The sequence below is a fragment of the Oncorhynchus kisutch genome, linkage group LG10, assembly GCF_002021735.2.
Source record: "Oncorhynchus kisutch isolate 150728-3 linkage group LG10, Okis_V2, whole genome shotgun sequence".
NCBI lineage: Eukaryota > Metazoa > Chordata > Actinopteri > Salmoniformes > Salmonidae > Oncorhynchus > Oncorhynchus kisutch.
Window position 1 is genome coordinate 56,516,206 of NC_034183.2, and position 23,015 is coordinate 56,539,220.

At 41.9% G+C, this 23,015-nt stretch overlaps 1 protein-coding gene across 1 annotated transcript in view; it reads left to right on the forward strand.

Moving 5' to 3' along the window:
- Positions 1 to 12,238, forward strand: part of LOC116375951 (dynein heavy chain-like) — a 36,363-nt gene extending 24,125 nt beyond the window's left edge. The window contains exon 3 of the mRNA XM_031834975.1: positions 12,193 to 12,238. Coding sequence (XP_031690835.1) covers positions 12,193 to 12,238 — 46 coding nt within the window. The remainder of the gene's footprint in view (positions 1 to 12,192) is intronic.
- Positions 12,239 to 23,015: the final 10,777 nt, after the last annotated feature.

The following is a 23,015-nucleotide window of genomic DNA, read 5'->3' on the forward strand; positions in this document are numbered from 1 at the left end:
AACTAAGATAATCTCCATTCAGATTTGATTAGTTGAACTTGAAGCATAAAGACTGCAATTGTTGATTTACAGATAAAAACCTTGTGCTGCAGGATTTTGAAGGTGGACGAGCTCAACTGTGTACAATACATAATTAGTTGTGTTAGTCCCTAAACCTGTCCAGTACAATTGTGTGTGTGTGCTCATGCATGTGTGTGTGTGTGTGTGTGTGTGCATTCATGCATGTTTGTGTGTTTGCCGTGCAAAGCTGAGGAGGAGGAATGGCCCCCCTCAGTGTGTGACAGGCAGTAGACAGAGCAGGGCTTGTCACTGCTGGCGTTATCTGATGAAGGGGCCCCATGGCGTCTCAGGGTTGGTAGTGGCAGGGTAGGAGGTTAGGGGAGGGAAGGAGGGAGGGAAGGGGGCCTTTCTGCTCCATTAAGGCTGCTGCAGGATACCCCTCAATATTACTCCACTATGAAGGGCACCTTCCACCCCTCTCTAAAAGCCTTTCATCTCTGATCATGGAGTGCAACACAAACAGAAAAGAAAGATGAATACATTGGTAGTACACACGAGCAGGCCCGGTCAGCCACAGACTATGTCACACGAGCAGGCCCGGTCAGCCGCAGACTAGGTCACTTCAATGGCAAAGTGAAACCACAGAGATCAATAATATCATCAAAAGTTGAGCAGATCTTTTATTTAGCTACACAAGTCAGTTAAGAACAAATTCTTATTTACAATTGTCACGTTCTGACCTTAGTTCCTTTGTTTTGTCTTTTGTTTTAGTATGGTCAGGGCGTGAGTTGGGTGGGTTGTCTATGTTAGTTTGTCTATGATATTCTACTTCTGTGTTTGGCCTGGTAAGGTTCTCAATCAGAGGCAGCTGTCAATTGTTGTCCCTGATTGAGAACCATATTTAGGTAGCCTGTTTTCCATTGTGTTTTGTGGGTGGTTATTTTCAGTCTTTGTGTGTCTGCACCAGACAAAACTGTTTCGGTTGTTTCTTTGTTATTTAGTGGTCAGTTTCTTCATTAAATAAGAGAAACACTTACCACGCTGTGCTTTGGTCCTCTCCTTCATCCAACAGCCGTTACAACAATGACAACCACTGAACAACAGCCTTGTCCAGGAGCAGGAGGACAGATTTTTACCTTGGGGATTTGATCTAGCAACCTTTCCATTACTAGCCCAACACTCTAACCACAAGGCTACCTGCCACCCCCGGATACAGGTTGGCATCACTTGTAACTTAGTGACGAAAGAATGACACACAGGCATGTTCTACTCTGTAGGCAACACACTGTAAAAAAACAACTGTTTTTATAGTAACTTACTGTCAGCCAGTAAGTTAGGAAGGAATAGTATGTTACCGTAGCGTATTTGACAGTATCCAATGTTACTGTAATTGATTTACAGTACTGTGGTGAAGTTGGCCGTTACTGGGCACATAAAAACGTCAGGAACAGTTTTACTCCAAAAATGTATTGTCAATAAATAGATAAATACAAACAGCTTATTAAAATCAGGCTAAAAGACTAAAACAAAGATGAAAAGGTAAGAGCATCAGATCTAGCACATACGGTTTCCTCTATCCTTGCTTCCAACTGTAACGGAAGCCTCCCTATTGGTGGAGATTTTGACTAAGACACACCAATAGCATTTACTGGTCGAGTGTACTTAGCACCTCTGAACGTAGTTTACAAACCTACTGCGCACTGAATTTCCATATAGAATCGGGGGAAAAATGTTGGCAGTCAGGCGTCTAGTGCCATGTGTGTGAGCCTTTGGTGAGGAGGCAACAGGAAGTGCAAAGTCCAGGTTGGATGTTTATTTACAGCGCAGGGGTAGCTAACTGGGGTGGCAGGTAGCCTAGTGGTTGGAGCACTGGGCCAGTAACTACAGTGGGGCAAAAAAGTATTTAGTCAGCCACCAATTGTGCAAGTTCTCCCACTTAAAAAGATGAGAGGCCTGTAATTTATCATAGGTACACTTCAACTATGACAGACAAAAATCCAGAAAATCCCATTGTAGGATTTTTAATGAATTTATTTGCAAATTATGGTGGAAAATAAGTATTTGGTCAATAACAAAAGTTTCTCAATACGTTGTTGTATACCCTTTGTTGGCAATGACGGAGGTCAAACTGAAGTCTTCACAAGGTTTTCACACACTGTTGCTGGTATTTTGGCCCATTCTTCCATGCAGATCTCCTCGAGTAGTGATGTTTTGGGGCTGTTGATGGGCAACACAGACTTTCAACTCCCTCAAGATTTTCTATGGGGTTGAGATCTGCAGACTGGCTAGGCCACTCCAGGACCTTGAAATGCTTCTTACGAAGCCACTCCTTCGTTGCCCGGGCGGTGTGTTTGGGATCATTGTCATGCTGAAAGACCCAGCCACGTTTCATTTTCAATGCCCTTGCTGATGGTAGGCTTTGTTACTTTGGTCCCAGCTCTCTGCAGGTCATTCACTAGGTCCCCCCCGTGTGGTTCTGGGATTTTTGCTCACCGTTCTTGTGATCATTTTGACCCCACGGGGTGAGATCTTGCTTGGAGCCCCAGATCGAGGGAGATTATCAGTGGTCTTGTCTTCCATTTCCTAATAATTGCTCCCACAGTTGATTTCTTCAAACCAAGCTGCTTACCTATTGCAGATTCATTCTTCCCAGCCTGGTGCAGGTCTACAATTTTGTTTCTGGTGTCCTTTGACAGCTCTTTGGTCTTGGCCCTAGTGGAATTTGGAGTGTGACTGTTTGAGGTTGTGGACAGGTGTATTTTATACTGATAACAAGTTCAAACAGGTGCCATTAATACAGGTAACGAGTGGAGGACAGAGGATCCTCTTAAAGAAGTTACAGGTCTGTGAGAGCCAGAAATCATGCTTGTTTGTAGGTGACCAAATACTTATTTCCCACCATAATTTGCAAATAAATTCATAAAATCCTACAATGGGATTTTCTGGATTTTATTTTCTCATTTTGTCTGTCATAGTTGAAGTGTACCTATGATGAAAATTACAGGCCTCTCTCATCTTTTTAAGTGGGAGAACTTGCACAATTGGTGGCTGACTAAATACTTTTTTGCCCCACTGTAAATGGTTGCTGGATCAAATCCCCGAGCTGACAAGGTAAAAATCTATCGTTCTGCCCCTGAACAAGGCAGTTAACCCACTGTTCCCCGGTAGGCCGTCATTGTAAATAAGATTTTGTTCTTTACTGACACGCCTAGTTAAATAAAGGTTAAAGAAATAAAAACTGTACATTTATACAAAGAAAATGACAAAAAGAATGTAGACAGGTACCTAAACTGGTAATAACTGAAAATAAATCAAAGGTTGCGCTCAATAAATCAAACAAACCGCCAAATAACAGCAGCACGAAATGACAGGGTTTAAGTATAATCCCATCATGCCTCACCTTGGACTGTACCCTTTTCAACCAATCACAAATCAGTGTTACAATTATCTTCAATAAAGACATGAAATGCGCTTGGGGGTATCATCTTTAAACCTCTGTAACTTTCTCACTCATCATTATTCACAATTTATTCAGAATTATCCAAAATTGTGGTAGCATCCACATTAATATAGAAATGTTCAAATATATTCTATTCTTATTTGCATTAAAGGTAACTCCAAAATGACACAATACATTATTCACCATTCATATCTATTGGGCACAAAAATCTTATCTGAAATAAAACCAAAACTAACTGCAAATGAATCCAACAAGTTTGTATAGTCACAAGCTTGACATAGTCAATGCGTGTTAGGAATATGGGACCAAATATAAAACGTTTTACTATTTTATTTATAAGAATCTTTACAGGCGTCAATAATTTTGACAGCTACCTTTTTGAGAAAAAAATATATTACTTCTTAAACAAAATCTATTTCCCTGAGCAATTGCATTAGTATAAAATAGTACATTTTCCCATTTTTTTGGAGCATACATAACATTGTATTATTTATTTTTAAAGTCATTATTTCTCATATTTATCAAGGGTGTGAATTTAGGACCGCACTCTGTACATGTAAAAACACATATGACAAATCTTACCTGCAGTATAGCACGTGAAATATGATAATGATTACTGTTGTTTTACAGTAACTTACAGGTAACTGGCTACCACTAAGTTGCCGTAAACAATGTATTTACTGTAATCCATTTACGGTACCAGTACTGGTATTGTAATCTATTGTATTGGTTGGGGGAGGGGAGAGTTGTTTGAGTTCAGGCTGCAATTCGCCTAATTTCCACAAGGGGCCTGCGTTTTACATGTAGCTGCTATTATATTTGTGCTTGGTTTACTTTTAACAATGGAAAATGATTGAACATGTGCCTTTCTGATTGTACATTTTTACAATAATATAAAACAGCATGGCCACAAACACAGCAATGCATCTAAAATAACAAGACAGGTACCAATTGACTAAGAATAAATATGACATTGGTTCAGAGGATTTGCTTTGATTTGGTTGCCTGTGTGCTTTTTGTTTAACATTCTATTTAGAATATTCACAAATACAGTAAGTGAACTGCTACTGTGTTTTACGTAGCATTTTTCACAGTAATGTTCAATAATCTACGGTATTCAACTCACAGTATGTTACTGCTGATTATATTGTTTTATAAACTGGGTGTTAACCATGAATGCTGATATATCAGACCGTATACCACAGGTATGACAAAACATTTATTTTTATTGCTCTAATGACGATGGTAACGACTTAATAATAGCAATAAGACACCTCAGGGATTGTGGTATATGGCCAATATACGATGGCTAAGTGCTGTATCCAGGCACTCTGTGTTGCGTCGTGCGTAAGAACAGCCCTTAGCCGTGGTATGTTGGCCATATCCACACCTCCTTGTGCCTTATTGCTTAACTTTACCATGACAATTACAGGATTCCCAAAAAATTGTGTAGGGTACTACTCTGTATATGAGTCTCTGTGGGTCCAGAGAAATAGATAGAACTCTGGAAAAGCATTACTCTGAAATCCTACGTCCTACTCTGAGTCATCGATAGCTAAGCACATCCAGGGAAGGGATAGGCAGGCATTTGAGGTAAGTGGAGCATTTAGAGAAAGAAATGACAAAAGAGAATAGCCTCAGAATGCCTCGCTTTACAACGTCTGTATTTTTCTTCTGCTCTGCTTCACTAGAGTTCCAAAAGCCTTCTGATGTCACTCTTCCTCCTCAGCTCAGACTGACTCCAGAGTGTAACAAAATCACTGCAGAGGTCATGTGCATCTATCAGCCTGAGGATGTATTGCCCTGTTTATTGCGGACAAACGTCATTAGCATTTCCTCCCCCTGCTGTCATTCGTTCCCTTCCACAAACATCCTGCACCAATCAAATTCCCCACACTTCAGATGCAGGGTTACGGGCACAACTCTGCTGCGCTGCTAGTTACTGAGACGGACCGTGCATAAGAACACAATTTCACGCAGAGATAAGAAAAAGTTGTTAATGGTCAGATTGTGAAGAGTCACTGCCATTCACACACTTCCTGTGTTGCCTCTCTGCTCCTCTCCCTTTCTGTCCTGGTTCTGGATATACTGTATAGACACAACAGTAGAGTATGTTACCACCTTTGAGGCCTTTGTCCATTATGTAACAGACTGATAATAATCTTCCCAAACAATACAGCTTCTATCAAAAGCACAACTATTATGTTCGGCACAACATGACAAACCAGTGCCTCTTGCATTCTCAATAAACACACCATCACTGCTGAACTAAAAGCTTTTCTGTTTATCTACAGGGGCTTTAACATGGTTCAGCTATACATCAGCTGCCTATTGGCAAAATGTTAGTAATGTTGATGAAGTCTGAAATATTCAGAAGCCATGCTCTCTGTTGGGCTAATGAGAAGCTTGTGGGGAAGCACTGCAGAACCGAACACTACAGTAAGCGAAAAAATCTCTCTGTTCCATATGGATGAGATGAGGAGGAGAGCCACATTATGCAATTGTCAGGTTTCAGAATGAATTTGCCGCATTATAGCGGTAGCTAGCTGATCTCCATTAACACTATAGCTTGATTTCCATGAAATAGCTTTGTTTTCCACAACAACATCAGAGGGGTGTTAAAAGCTTCGGCGGGAGACTGTTTATGACTACTGTGTAAATTAATGCTAAAAGCTCTGGCGGGAGACTGTTTATGACTCCTGTGTAAATGAATGCTAAAAGCTCTGGCAGGAGACTGTTTATGACTCCTGTGTAAATGAATGCAAAAAGCTCTGGCAGGAGACTGTTTATGACTCCTGTGTAAATGAATGCAAAAAGCTCTGGCAGGAGACTGTTTATGACTCCTGTGTAAATGAATGCTAAAAGCTCTGGCAGGAGACTGTTTATGACTCCTGTGTAAATGAATGCTAAAAGCTCTGGCAGGAGACTGTTTATGACTCCTGTGTAAATGAATGCTAAAAGCTCTGGCAGGAGACTGTCTATGACTCCTGTGTAAATGAATGCTAAAAGCTCTCATGGCTGAGGAGTAGAATGGGCATATTTGCTGGGATCTTAGTTTTGGTTCTTCAGTACTGAACGAATTACACTTATCCCCAAACAGCAAAAAAGGTAAAATATCTTTCTTTTTTTCAATTATCTGTATGTAACCAGGATAGTCCAATCAGCAACAATTATTAGTGTTCTGCTGTCCAGGGGTTTGACAAACATGAAAGTTTGAGTATCTTAGTGACAAAAACCGAAGGTTAGTATCTAATTACTCATGGAGAGATTTGCATAAACATAACTGGTACCGTAGAATCTGTCGGGACTGAACAGGATGTGTAGGATAACGAGCAGCAGTAGTTCTGGTGTTTAGGTTTTCATCACTGGTTATTTTGGACAAATCAAATTTCAAAGGGGAGGGGAAATTACAGCCCGTAACTTGCAAAGAGAGTAGGTGGAGCTCCTCATTCTACCATTTCTTGGTCCCTTCCCATAACATGTATGGGTAATCGAGCAGCTAGCCTATTATGCATTACTTAGGTTCTGGGCTAACCGAGATGACTCAGTATCAAACATTCACTTTCCATTTCTCAAAGTTGATCTATTACTAATGAGGGGTTGTTGAGCTGCAGAGCTGCAGTACAGAAGAGAAGAGAGGGGTACTGCACTTCTCCAAGTGCCCCAGGTGAACGAAGGACAGGTCATGTCTCAGAAGACAAGCTCAGCGGTTCCCTTCCCAGACCACTCACTCTGCTCTGTCTAGGCTGCATTGCCACTGCCTCTCTTCTCTCCTGGCCTGGCTACCATCACTGACTGGATAACTGTGATTAAAGACGAAGGCCACAGGGTTTCATTAAAGTCTAATGAAAATGTTCTATAACTGGGCCTCTTGAGGTAATGCTACCTCCTCTCCATCACAGGACAGGTTTTCAAATCTCCTGAGCTAGCAGCTACAGTACTTTACGATGCTGAACAAAAATATAAACGCAACATGTAAAGTGTTGATCCCATGTTTTATGAGCTGAAATAAAAGTTCCCAGAAATGTTGTCTCAAATTTTGTGTACAAATGTGTTTACATCTCTGTTAGTGAGCATTTCTACTTTTCCAAGATAATCCATCCACCTGACAGGTGTGGCATATCAAGAAGCTAATTAAACCACATGATCATTACACAGGTGCACTTTGTACCGGAGACAATAAAAGGCCACTCAAAAATTAGCAGTTTTGTCACACAGCACAATGCCACATCCAGCTTCTTCAATCTGGGACCAGCCGCCTGGACAACTGATTAAACTGTGGGTTTGCACAACTGAAGAATTTCTGCACAAAGTGTCAGAAAAGCTCATCTGTCTCAGGGAAGCTCATCTGAGTGCTCATCATCCTCACCAGGGTCTTGACCTGACTACAGTTCGGCATCGTAACCGACTTCAGTGAGCAAATGCTCACCTTCAATGGCCACTGGCACGCTGGAGAAGTGTGCTCTTCAGAATGAATGCCAGTTTCAACTGTCTAGGGAGATGGCAGACAGCGTGTATAGCGTCGTGTGGGCGAGCGGTTTGCTGATGCCAACGTTGTAAACAGAGTGCCCCATGGTGGGGTTATGGTATGGACAGGCAGAAACTACAGGCAATGAACACAACTATAAAATGTATTGATGGAAATTTGAATGCACAGAGATACCGTGATGATATGCTGAGGCCCATTGTCGTGCCATTCATCCGCCTCCATCACCTCACATTTCAGCATGATCATGCACAGCCCCATGTCACAAGTATCTGTACTCAATTCCTGGAAACTGAAAATGTCCCAGTTCTTCCATGGCCTGCATATTCACCAGGCATGTCACCCATTGAGCATGTTCGGGATGCTCTGGATCGACATGTACAACAGCGTGTTCCAGTTCCCACCAATATCCAGAGGAGTGGGAGAACATTCCGCAGGCCACAATCAACAGCTTTATCAACACTATGTGAAGGAGATGTGTCGCGCCACATGAAGCAAATGATGGTCATACCAGATACTGACTGTTTTTTAAATCCACGCCCCTACCTTTTTTTAAATGTATTTGTGACCAACAGATGCATATCTGTATTCCCAGTCATGTGAAATCCATAGACGAGGGCCTAAGGAATTTATTTCAATTGACTGATTTCCTTATATGAACTATAACTCAGTAAAATCTTTGAAATTGTTGCATGTTGTGTTTATATTTTTGTTCAGTATATATGATCATAATCCTGGAAAACATCAGCTGATTAGAAGGAGGTTATACACTGAGTGTACAAAACATTAAGAACACCTTCTGAGTTGCACCCCCCACCCTCCCCTCTGGGTGTTTGACCTGTCTTCATACACACGGGAAACTGTTGAGCATGAAAAACCCAGCGGCATTGCTGTTCTTGACACAAACTGGTGCCTCTAGCACCTACTACCATTACCCCGTTCAAAAGCACTTCAGTATTTTCTCTTGCCCATTCACCCTCTGAATGGCGCACATACACAATCCATGTCTCAATTGTCTCAAGGCTTCAAAATCCTTCTTTAACCTGTCTCCTCCCCTTCATCTACACTGATTGAAGTGGATTGAACAGGTGACATCAATAAGGGATCATAACCTTCACCTGGATTCCCCTGGTCAGTCTATGTCATGGAAAAAGTAGGTGTTCCTAATGTTTTGTACACTCAGCGTATAAAGAACATGGATCCCATTTGATGCTGATAGGTACTGTAGAGGCATTTGAGCTTGTGACATTAATGTTCAGTCTATTGACATTGTCATGGAAAGAGCAGTTTTGTTTTGTACATTTAGTGTATTTGTACTGTGACCCGGAGAACATTCTCTTCTAGTTTTCAGACAAAAACAAAGCCATTTTCAAAGATAGAATAACATTCAAAACAGAATAATGTTCATTGTGGAAAACACACACACACACACACACACACACACACACACACACACACACACACACACACACACACGTGCATATATACACACTAGCAGCTCTTACAGTGGATGGTAGACCGCAGGGAGTAGGCAGTGAGTCAGAATGAAGCCCAAAGTAACCACTCTGTACTGAACACTTTATATGAGAGCCAGGCCACAATATAATAAACACACACATTAACACACACACACACACACACACACTAGACTGCGAGCCAGGGCTCAAAACAAAGTCCTACACGACAGACAGACAGACAGACAGACAAAAAGACAGACAGACAGACAGACAGACAGACAGACAGACAGACAGACAGACAGACAGACAGACAGACAGACAGACAGACAGACAGACAGACAGACAGACAGACAGACAGACAGACAGAGAGAGAGAGAGAGACAGAGAGAGAGAGACAGAGAGAGAGAGACAGAGAGATCCATTGAAGAAAAAGTGCAGGAGAGTAGTGATTTTTCTTAACCTCTTCACTTTCCCTTTTCTTGGAAAAAGTATTTGATAGTGAAAGTTTGTAAAGGGAAAGAAAAAACCCAGCCGATCCAGAGCCAGGGAGAAGGGAGTAAAACACCATTTGCCAGAGAACTGGGGAGCTCTCTGAGATGTGCTTGACTCCCCAGCCGTTACACACACCCTGCGCATATACAGTGGGGCAAAAAAAAAAAATTGTCAGCCACCAATTGTGCAAGTTCTCCCACTTAAAAAGATTAGAGAGGCCTGTAATTTTCATCATAGGCACACTTCAACTATGACAGACAAAATGAGAAAAAGAAATCCCAAAAATCATATTGTAGGATTTTTTATGAATTTATTTGCAAATTATGGTGGAAAATAAGTATTTGGTCAATAACAAAAGTTTATCTCAATACTTTGTTATATACCCTTTGTTGGCAATGACAGAGGTCAAATGATTTCCTTGATTTGCAGTTAGATTATTTAAGGTAGCTCCTCTACTAATTTCCTGTTTAAAATGGTTTGCTATTGCATAACGAGAATGTCCTGTATGTTGCAACAGTTTCCACCTATAATGGTGTTCATCAGAACCCCCGATTCTCGCCATGAGAGATTTACCATCTGATATTTTCCATCAGGGAAAGGCTTTGTTCGCCAGATTGGATTACAGTGAATAGGAGCTGTCACCAGCCACCAGTGGCAACCACGGGGACATGAAATATGAGCACACGTGCTGACATGATCTAAACAGGACTTGGCAACCTAACCAGCCCTGTAATGGCAACAGTTCCCTCTGTCACATACAGGTTGCCAATATTTAGTAAACCTTCATAGACATGGCATCTAATTGGTACCTTGTTGGTTATTGCGAAGTTTTTATGATGACTTTTTGTCCTTGAAAGGAAATGGATATGTTTGGGTTTGGATCAAGAACTCTCACAAGAAGCAATAATACTGTTGAAAATACTGTAGATGCAAAACCCAATATAGATCAATAGATAAAAAGTGAATAACGTTAAAAATACTTTATGGTTTATATGATACAGTGCATTCGGAAAGTATTCAGACTCCTTGACTTTTTCCACACTTTGTTACGTTACAGCCTTATTCTAAAATTGATTAAATTATTTTTTCCTCTCATCAATCAACACATAATACCCCATAACGACAAAGAAAAACTGTTTTTTAGATGTTTTTTCAAATGTATTAAAAATAAAAAACAGAAATACATTATTTAGATAAGTATTCAGACCCTTCGCTATGAGACTCGACATTGAGCTCAGGTGCATCTTATTAACATTGATCATCCTTGAGATTGATTGGAGTCCACCTGTGGTAAATTAAATTGATTTGACATGATTTGGAAAGGCACACACCTGTCTATATAAGGTCCCACAGTTGACAGTGCATGTCACAGCAAAAACCAAGCCATGAGGTCGAAGGAATTGTCCGTAGAGCTCCAAGACAGGATTGTGTCGAGGCACAGATCTGGGAAGGGTACCAAAAAAATCCATAATTCTTAAATGGAAGAAGTTCGGAACCTCCAAGACTCTTCCTAGAACTGGCCGCCTGACCAAACTGAGCAACTGGGGGAGAAGGGCCTTGGTCATGGAGGTGACCAAGAACCCAATGGTCACTCTGACAGAGCTCCAGAGTTCCTCTGTGGAGATGGTAGAACCTTCCAGAAGGACAACCATCTCTGCAGCACTCCACCAATCAGGCTCTGGGTAGGGTAGTAACATCATGAGTTGGGATTATGATTCATTGTTTAGCTAGCTAGCTAGCTACATGTTTCAACAAAAGACTCCACTAAGCAAGTGTCCATTTTAATAGAATGTCACTGCGACAACTGTTTGCCAGTTAGCTTGGGTGCTTGACTGCTGTTGTTAGGACAGAACGCTCGGATCAAGCTTTAAAGAGATTGGTCTAGTTAAAGCTTAAGAGGGTGTGAACGATGCTGAATGGGTGTAGACAAAGAAGGGCTCTCCAGTAGGTACCAAAATATTCAAAGGCCATTTTCTCAAAAGCGAAATTACAAGTTTATCAACTTTCAAAGCAGAATCACTTTCCCATTCTTCCTCAAATGCTGTGTTTGATATACAATTTTGTAGCTCTGTGTCTCTGCTTTTATCCAATGTAAAAAACACCGCTTCAAATTTTGATACATAAGACGGAATCAAGGCGGTCAGTCACAAAAGTAATATTTCAGAGGGGGCGGTGGGAGTGAGGCTGGGGCATTATGAAACACAGAGACACACAGCTGTGTGTGGACGGCCTCCTGCCGGCACCCGCTGCTCAGCCCCAGCAACACTCTAATCCCCCTTATATATGTGCCCATCCAGGCCAGACGGAACTCATCCAGTGGCGCTGCAGCATCTGGTGAACTAAACAGCGCAATAATCTTGGCTTATGCCCAGAGAAGAATTGGTCAGGTGGCCCAGGCCCAGAGACGTGGGCTGGAGGCCTGGCTGGTGGCCCGGGTCTCAGCTCTGTTCTTCTCTATGTCTCTTTACACCCAGAGGGAGGCTGATCCTGTACACGGGGGAGGAAATCAAACAACATCCTGGGGTAGCATCCGCTTCACACTCCCCGATGCACGCACGCACGCACGCACACACACATACACATCTCATCTGTAACATCCCAGACAGCTGTAGTGAGTGTAAAGAGTTTGCAGCAGGTAGTCTAGCGCTTAGAGCGTTGGGACAGTAACCGAAAGGTCGCTGGTTTGAATCCCCGTGTTGACAAGGTGAATAAAATTTGTCAATGTGCCCTTGAGCAAGGTACTTACACTAATTGGCCCTGTAAGTTGCTCTGGATAACGGTTGTTGCAGTGACATTCTATTAAAATGGACACGTACATAGTGGAGTCTTTTGTTAAGACATGTAGCTAGTTAGCTAGCTAAACAATGAACCGTAATCCCAACTCATGACGTTGCTATCCTGCATGAATCTTTCAAGTAAAAGTAATTTTCATTTCAAGTTTCAACATTAGCTGTCTGGCTCGCTAAAGTGACGTGTATGATCTCATTATTCGTATCTCAGAGCCATTTGCTTGGTTAGTTATAGCTAATGTTAGCTAGCTAACATTGAACCTGGTTGGTTAGCTATGGAAAGCCACAGAGTTAGTGGCTATCACAGACAGGAAGTTCTAAGAAGATCTCCTGTATAAGAGGTAACAACTGGACTGTAACTTACTACTACAGGGGCTAAAAATCTAATTTCCTGATTATACTTCATCACTTTGCTGATGTTCCAATAGACTGAAACTGTGGAAATACTTTATTACATCTTTTGAACCCCAGGGTTAAGCGCTCATACTGTATGTAGGAAGGCTTTGTCACATTCCAGCTGTTCTCCATCACAGAGCATTTCTGGGAAATAACAATAATGTTCCAATATATTTCTATAGCAGACCCCAGATTACTATTACTAGGAAAATGAATTGTGTGTCATTCAAATATCACACAAACACAAGCAGGCAGACAACACACACACTACACACACACACACTCACAAATCTCTTGATATGATTAATTAGTTAATTTGTACTATTTGTTCTTCTAGTTTTTGTCCTCTCTATTTACCCTGGATAATCTCCACATACTTTAGTGCCAATGTTTCAGTCCATGTAGTAATTCTACAATTACACAGTCATTCTATGTGCATGTGCAACTGCAAGTGAATGCAATGACTGACTCTTCAGTATGTTCCTATTGTAGCATGGACATCAACGATCAGCATTAAAACCAACAAGGCTCTCTCTGACAATAAAAAGGTCTAAAACCCTATAAATTCTTAACTGGATTAGGTGCAAGAGGATTACCATGGACTTTCCTGACCAGGCGGCATTAATAAAAGCTGTGGATGCTGACCTGCTGTCAGGTCCTGGGGTGTTTTTATATGACTTAACCTAGATGTGACCACCGCCAGGCTGAAGGTGTGTCTGTCTGGCCTGGTTGACCACATAGGCTGGTGTGGTTGGCAAGGTTTAGGATTGGAATTAGGATTAGGGGTTAATCTCTGTTTAAGGTCAATATGTTCTGATAACAGGAGCCGCCTGGAGTGTCTCAGGAGCCGCTCTCTTGTCTTACACTCAGTCTTATACCAAGGTGGACTCCTATTATGTGACAGAAGAGAACATGTGTAAATCTCCCCTCCAGGGGATGAAAAGGGGGAAATGGGGGAAGGTGCCATAGAAACACTGTTTAAGAGCATGGCGAAGGTGGATGGTGAAGGTGGATGGTGAAGGTGGATGGTGAAGGTGGCAACAATACAGGGTTTACTTCAGGTCAGTCATCTACGCCTCACTCACTAACGCCTCGATCACACCGACAACGTCATTGCATTTTGGTACAACAGAAGTACAGTCATTTCCAACGGACCGCTGCGTTTGCCTTGCAGCATTGTGTTGTAGAGGCAGTTAAGGTGTGTTCTGTGTGGTGCATACGTTGGATTTATTGAACCTATGTGTCAAACTGTATGCGTAGACGGCTTGACAGAAATGGTAGCAGACGGTGAACGTTTGTTGCACACATATCCAGATAACGCTGCGTACCATTTTGCTCAATGACGCTGTAGGTATGATTGAGGCGTAAGACACCATGAGTCTGCTTGGAGGTTTTATGTGATGCTGCAGCCTGACTAACTGACTACTCTGAGCCAAAGACACTTCAACCTCGTGCCATCGCTGTGGACAGGCATGCCAAAACACTATCTGCCCAGTTCACTCACTCCAGGAATGTCTCTCCGCAATGCAGGCCTCTCTCCAGCCAAGATGTATGACGTGTGTACGGAAACCTCCCATCTGTGTGTGAGTGGGTGTTTTCTTGACCGTGTGTATTTGTACGCACATCTGCGTGCAGTCCTGCACATTTGGGATAGGTTCTCTGGGAATTACAGCCTCAGTGTTTTGGCTGGGTTGCTAGTGTTTTTCCGCCAGAGTAACTCTGCAATTACTCTTTAAACCTCCTTTCTTGATTTTCATCTGACTCTAAAGTAACTCTGCCCTACAGCAGCCCCCTTGAAGCTTGTTGTCTGCGGGTAGGAAACAAAGTGGAGCCCAATATTGGAGCAGGCTCCCCTTGGCTTCATCCAGGGAGATTAACCCCTCAGTAGAGGGAGGCTCTAGCAAGATGCTGCCTCTCAGCAGAGATGTTATCAGCCCCCTGCCGCTAAGGTCCACCACTCATTTGAGTATAAACAAAGGAGAGAGTTCTGCCTGCATGGCAGGGCCAGGTAAAACCACTGCCCATGATATCATTTGCCTTGCAAAGCACAAAAGGTTAATGAGACATGGGGAAAATAATATGAGTACTATAGCAGATGGGGAGGGGATATCAAAATGAAATTGTATTATCAAAAAATCTTTCCAAAGCATAATTTGTTCCGGCAGACAAACACACAAACACAGGCACCACACACACACGGTTTATGAAACTGGCTTACACAGCCTTATCTTAATCCAGGACCAATGCCATTCTATTCCCTCTCTGCAGCGCCTGGAAATGCATACATACATCTGCCCCTATACACACAGATGCACATCCATGCACATATGCAAAAACACACATAATCAAGTGTCAACACATGCACACACACAAAACACACACAGCCTGTGCTTCTGGTCCTAGTCCTACAAACATAGGCAGCTCCATGGGGTCCGGGTCCCAGAAGCCTTTTTCCATGAACCTATCTGACAGGATGACAACCTCAGCGTGGTGCAGTCACAGTCGTCACATCTCTATCACCAGGATAAAACACAAGCAAGAGGATGGGTCACAGTGATGTTTGTATCATAAAACCAATGTCCTCCCTGCAGGAGGCCGGATCTGATAAACAACTTGATTGTTCTGTCTCCATCTGCGATTCCTCCCAGGAAAAATAACATTAGGTAACCTTATAGGTTACTAGGCATCAGGCCTGTTGCCATGCAACCTGTTGACGTGCCCTGTTTTACAGTAATAAAACATTACAAAAAAGACAGTTGACAAATAGAAGTCTTAACCTTTTACTGAACAGACAGTAAATGTGTACAGTGTATTTGTTGTATGTGTATTTCCAATGAATCACTATCTCTGAGCTTTACATAGCACTTACACAAGATCCACAGAACAAGATGAGAAAATATCTAAGCTATTGTAACTGGCTGTGCTCAGTGTTGTGTTATAGGGCATTAATAAGACATGACAGTCTGCCAGTTGTCTGAATAGGATCTGTGGTCACATCTTGAAGTGATACTAAAGGAGGGTACTCTCTCTCTCTGCCTCTTCCCTGGGGGTCACAAACGCTGTCCATCCGCCTGCCCATTCCTGGGCTGGGCTGGCTGCTATAGGACATAATCTCCACCAGACTTAATGGGTTTAATGTGCACTACCATCAGGCCTCTATCTGGGCTTACAGGCCTCTGTGAGTGTGCGTGTGCGTGTGTGTGTGTGTGTGTGTGTGTGTGTGTGTGTGTGTGTGTGTGTGTGTGTGTGTGTGTGTGTGTGTGTGTGTGTGTGTGTGTGTGTGTGTGTGTGTGTGTGTGTGTGTGTGTGTGTGTGTGTGTGTGTGCTCGCATGCGTGTGTGTGTTTGTTCTACAATCTTTGAAAATGACTTTGTTTATGTCCTCCAGTAAAAAGAAGTGCAACTTTCTAAACATCAGATGTTCCTATAGCTAGCTCAGGACATGCCTGACAACACAGTTAGAGTTATGTGATGAGTCCTCAACATATAAGTCCACATAGAAGGGAAGGTTCTTGCTGGGAAGGCCTTTGCCCCAACGACAGGAGAGCAGCAGAGAGCATCAAAGGGAAGAGCTAGGCTTCCTGTTCAGGAAATACATGGTTTTTCAACAACCCTCCCATTTACCAGGAAGGACTTTACTCAATTTCTTTAGAATCCAAGCAATGAGCATTTCAATGTTTCCAGCATCACCTTGCTTCTATTCATTATCAACCACATGTTCAGTATTACCCACACATTCAGTATTACGTGTCTCTGGCCATCTGGTGTGAGAGTGACTGAGCAAACAGTTGACACAGACCCGTGATCTGTGAGTGGGGCTGATGCTGAGAGTACTGGCGGACTTTCATTTGTAAACAGTCATCTGGACTGCTCATGAATTTAAAACAATTATTACTCTGCCATTTTTAAAGTCGTGCCACCCTCTGTCCTTGACTTTTCCTAAATAAGTCTATATAACACATTGCCGATGTTAGAATCTTAATATCACAAACAGAACTGGAGTCATAACCAGTTTTATGAGGGCATGTCATTGTCTTTATGGATTTACCCGGTGCCCCGGCTTCTCCCTACAGTAGGGCCGGAAAATGCTATTGTGTTATTTGAAATGAAATATAAATCAAAATTCTAATGTTACCTTAGCACTTTGTAAACACAACCAAATGATTATTTTTTTGCGATAACATATATAACATGTATTAATTAGTTAGAATGTTGCAGTCAAAATTACTGCTCATTAGCTTGAAAGGGGGTCCCTCGAGGCCCAGCAGTTTTAATGTTAAAAGGAAGGTGAATGCAGGCCATGGCCTTACAGTGCTGTAGGAGCTTCCAGGAATAGGACAGATTTTAGAGCTTGATTGGGGATAAACAGTGATTCACTCTTCAGGTGGTTCAATCCTTTTCCCTCTCTCTCCCCCACTCACTCACTCTCCCTCCTCAATGCATAGCTATGCTACAAATCCTCCGAACAGACACAGACAGAAACGTAAAACACGGAAAAAGTCTGCGCCCACTTAAGTTGGATTTCTCCTTCTTATCATAATTGTATTATATGAGCACTACAAAAAGGCTTTCAATCCTCTATAAAAAAAAAAGGTTAGTCCTCCAATTCATCACAGCAACTCCTCCAGAGGTCATGCTGCACCAGTGTAGTACACAGTGTGAAGTTAAGGAGAGCTAGGCCGTCTTTGCTTCATCCCTGTCTGTGTTTGGTCATGGTCGATATCAGGATGGCTTTCAGAGCAAAACATTCAGCGCTGAATGTATCCTCATTCACAGCAGCCTGCATGCTCACTGTACAGCCCTCATTCCACCAGTGATGATAAGATGTCCCATTAATACTCAATATGACTCACATCTTGGATAAAATCATAATGGCCATATAAGGGGGCAGAATAACACTGCTTATCTGAAATACATTCTGTTTCCTGTCAATGGAATACCTCTGACATGGCCAAGTTTGTCTCATGGAACAGGTTCTTTGGGAGGGAACTGAACTGACAGAAAGGAGATTTAACAGGGAGATTGTTGAGTGAACGTTCAAGACTAAAGCCTCTGAAGTAGCAAACACTGTAACTCAATAACAGTTAAAAAAATGCCCTAAACAACCAAATTGACAGTATGTTTGTAAAACCAGACCACAGTACAACTTCCCAAAATGCACTGGGCAGATCCCTATATACAGTATCACCATATCATACAGCATGCAGAGTTCTTGATTAGACTTGACAGTTGAGTATTGTACAGATGTAGGATCTTGAGCCAGTGTACTACAGCAGGAAAATAATCCTGCAGCAAGAGGAACATGTAATTATTATATAGATTATAATTAATGGACATCTGTGTAGGGGTTGATGCATTTTTCCTAAGATAAAATCAAGTCTGAAATGTCAAAGTGGAAATTACAAACTTCAGAAGCCTTTCTAAACCTCAAATACACTACAAGTTTTAAATGTCCTGTATTGCAGGAGTTCTCCTGCCACAGGATGATCAAATTAGGATCTTACATCTGTCCAATGAAAAATGCTAAGTACCTAAGGGATATGGGATCTATCAAATCTCTAACTTCTATTCGGGGACTTTGAAGATCATATGGGGCTGCTCATTTCCAGCCCGTCTCTGCCCTTTTACAGAGTCTGCCTGTCATGTAGTGTTTGTTTCCCCTGCCTTTCATTCACGGATACACCCATGAATTATTTCTCACCTCTGAGTCACAGCTGCTCCTGCTGGAGCTGCCAGCGAAACATGTATTTATGTCAGATTAAACAAACAATAGTACCTCTTTTAATCCCCATCTCAATGATAGGTTGTGATAAGACTCTTGTAATGCCATTATCATGGAGTTAATGATACTGTAAAATATCTGCATGAGATTGGGAGGGGAAAGTCTATGCTTGTGCAAGGTCAAGATCAGAAGGTGTTTGGGGGAAATGCAACATGGCCTCTATAATCTTGTCAGATGGCACCCTTTTGACTTCCTTCTTCGTTTACCTGGGAGATAATAAACATGTAAAGAACTAAAATAGGACAGCACTCCGGTGAATCAACTTAAATGTACATATTTTTATTGCCGCATGAACGCTTGGTGTGTGATCTTGTGTGTGATTCTTCAGCGTACAAAGGCAATTGCAATCAATGTCACAACAACAAGATCACATTTTCAGTCAGTATTGGCCCAATCAAGAGATCCCAGTGAATTCAAATGTGCATCTGTGTTGTGATCCTAACCCTGACAGCAGCGGTGCAAAGTACTTAAGTAAAAAATACTTTCAAGTACCACTTAAGTCGTTTTTTTGGGGTATTTATATTTTTGCCAACTTTCACTTTTACTTCACTACATTCCTAAAGAAAAGAACGTACTTTTTACTCCATACATTTTCCCTGACACCCAAAAGTACTTGTTACATTTTGACACAAAAATGATCCCATTCACACTCTTATCAAGAGAACATCCCTGGTCATCCCTACTGCCTCTGATCTGGCGGACTCACTAAACACAAATGCTTCGTTTGTAAATTATGTGTGTTGGAGTGTGCCCCTGGTTATCCGTCAATCAAAATGGTGCCGTCTAGTTTGCTTAATATAAGGAATTTTAGCAAATCCATGTACTTTTGATACTTTTAGACTTTCACTCAAGTAATATTTTACTCTGTGACTTTCACTTTTACTCAAGTCCTTTTCTATTATGGTATCTTTACTTAACAATGACAATTGAGTACTTTTCCCACCACTGCCTGACAGTGAAAGCTAACAGACACACGTGAGGTTTAAATTCCAGCATTACCTATCCAGCGCCTCACTCCCCCAGATAAACTGGACAGCTCACAAATCCACTCTAAATTGGAGACAAAAGCCAATCGTCTCATGCTCTGGATACAGACGTCCTCCCTTTCCTTACTCCTTCCCCGACGTACGGTTATTACTACAAATGCATAAACAAATCAGCAGAAGAAATAGTAATACCACAACAGCGTAATCCTTAGGAGTTGTGAACTTCTCAGAAGACACCTGGGAGAGACTGTGTTCCCCGAGTCAGGAACTGGGTCTGACAGCACGAGTCTCTGGCAAGGAGCACGCTAGGCCTGGCTGTCCCAGGGACTTTAAGCACAAGTCAACTCAAAACGAGACGCCATTTAAGCAGCTTTATGATGGACCTGGAGAACTGGAGGAACTGAAAAGAACCTGTTTGGTTTGAGTCTTGAACCTGTCCAGCCACAACCATACATTGTACCCTGTAATTACGTCTTAGAACATCCTGGATATCAGGAAGCTCGACTTTAAAATGTGTTCATGTGTTTTTGTTACATAAATTCCACAGTGCCAAACACAAAGGTACACTTGAATCTCTATGAATGGCAAACACAGACGAATCCCAATAATTTCCCCCACAGCACAAGCAAGAAGAGACCATTATTCATTTTCTTCCTGGAAAGCACACTGTGTTGCATTCCATGTCTGAAATGTGCTTTATTAATAAAGATTGAATTGATTTGATTTAAAACCTTTATATGTTCATCCATATTCATTGGGGATATGTATTGTAAATGTGAGCCCATGTGACTGAGCCCACATCACTCATGCACATCAATCAATAGGATGACGTAAACTCTGCTCTATTTCCCTTTTTAAAAGGTGGAGATCAATACCATAACCTTTCCCTGAGGAGAACATTGTGGTCTGGCACACATATCCTTACTACAATGGTATTCATATACTCCCCTGGTGCCTCTGTATGGTCTTACAATGGTTCAAGCAAAACACTTACACCAGGGAATCGGCTGCATGGATCCTCTTGGGGCGAACCATTTTGCTATTTACAAAAGCTGCAATAGACCTGCTCGAGTGTAGTTCACTGGTTTGAGTAGAGGGAGTGAGTGATAGATAGGGCGTATACCAGGAAGTATCAAATGAAACAACAGCAGCAGCAAGGCCATCACATGCCTCACACCACTGACGACCCAGAGGGTTCGGCTCAGGCTGTTTTATTGCCGTATCTCTTCTGCCCCTCAGGTGCAGAGCAGGAAATGAAAGTATGGCTCTGTCTTCATAGGAGCCCAGCACTAATAAAGACCTTATGTCATCATGTCATCAGAAGCCGCTGGTGAAATCTCTTCAGAGAAATCTCAAGGAGCCGTTGGAGAGAGGGGAGTTTTAGCAGGACACACAGACTAATGAAATGTAACATGATGGTGATAATGGATGTCTTCTCGGTGTGATATATTCTAACAAAGACCAACCAAAAAACAACATCGATTTCACTATCAAACTGCATATCCAAAATAAAACTGATGTATTATCTACTTAAAAACTACTCCACAATGGTGAGAAGGGCAATCAGTGATTTCTCTCTTAACAAGATGAACTATACCCATCTAAAACACAAGCTTGTAGTATATAATAAGTAGGTTTCCAAACAAATGATCATGCTGGCATATCTGGGTCAGAAATCCATCTCTAGACAATACAACACTGTTATAATCATGATTATAAACTGGGTGGTTCGAGCCCTGAATGCTGATTGGCTGAAAGCCTTACCACGGGTATGACAAAACATTTCTTTGTACTGCTCTAATTACATTGGTAACCAGTTCATAATAGCAATAAGGCACCTCAGGGTTTGTGGTATATTGCCGCGTTGCATCGTGCATAAGAACAGCCCTTAGCCGTGGTATATTGGCCACGGCCAAATAAAATTTGATTTGATTTGATTTGACCTCTCGGACCTTATTGCTTAATTAATGAACAGATTAGTGTTTATAGACAATCTGATTTAAGATGGAACAGCATCATCAATAATATGTTTCACTCTGTCACTTGTATATGAGCTTCAACCTTGCTGTTGTCCAATTAGAACACACACAGAGTTCATTACAAACCCTCTCGCTGTGTGGGTCAGCACATAGATAGAGTATGTGGGTCGTAAACAGTGGTGAAGTATTTACAGTTGGCCACTACTTCTGTAATCCTTAATCTTCTGAGCAAACTCCAGTAGTCTCATTCCAACCACAAACAGTGTGCCTTATCATGTAATACATGTTGCTATAACTAACAGAACATCATTCTTGTTCATTTGAGTATATGCTTATTAAGAAAATGCTGTTCATCAGTACCTGTTTGTATTACGTACGATTTCCCCCTCTCAGTTAAAGTAAGCAGAGACTGCTGTTAGACCTCTGCCTGCCCAGTCCACCAGTCCAGACCAGTGGTAGATCAGGGTAGATTTGTCTGATTCCTCCAGTTAGGGTTAAGTTAGACCTGCCTCTCTGGGACATGACAGGGACAATGCACAAACTTACCCCAAACCCACAACCCTCTCCTGTCAAACACCAATCACTTCATACCAGACAGTTGACAAACAGACCACAGGGCAGTTCATCCCACCAATATTATTAGCATTTCATGCAGATTTGGTAAATATATTTATGTAAACACTGCCAAATGAAAACACAGAGATGAGGTGTGAAAGATTAGAGGATAAATATAGCCTTCGCTCCAGTTATCTGATACAGGCATTCCATGTCCAGATATAATCCTGTTACATCATGCATAATCACAATTTCTGCTTATTACTAGCTACATTTCTACTTCCAGAATTAGAGCTGTATCCGTTTGGAGTTGTCAGATTTAAATTAGAAGCAGGTGATTGTGATATACATTGCATACATGCACTTTGAAGGCAGCCAATTTTCACAAGTACAGTGAATAGTGGGCTATTATTGACTGAGAAAAACAAAAAAACAGAACACTGATAACTGCAAACTCAAAGTAAAACTGATTTTCCAACCAACTCTTTCTGCATTTAACGGCATACATTACTGGCCTAAAACTGCTGTCAGGCTCCCTCGCTATGACCGGGTGTTTTGCGCACGTAAAAGCGGGGTATGTTGTTGAGAGTCCCTCCAACTCCCCCTCTGATCTGCTTCGTCCAATGAGTGCGTC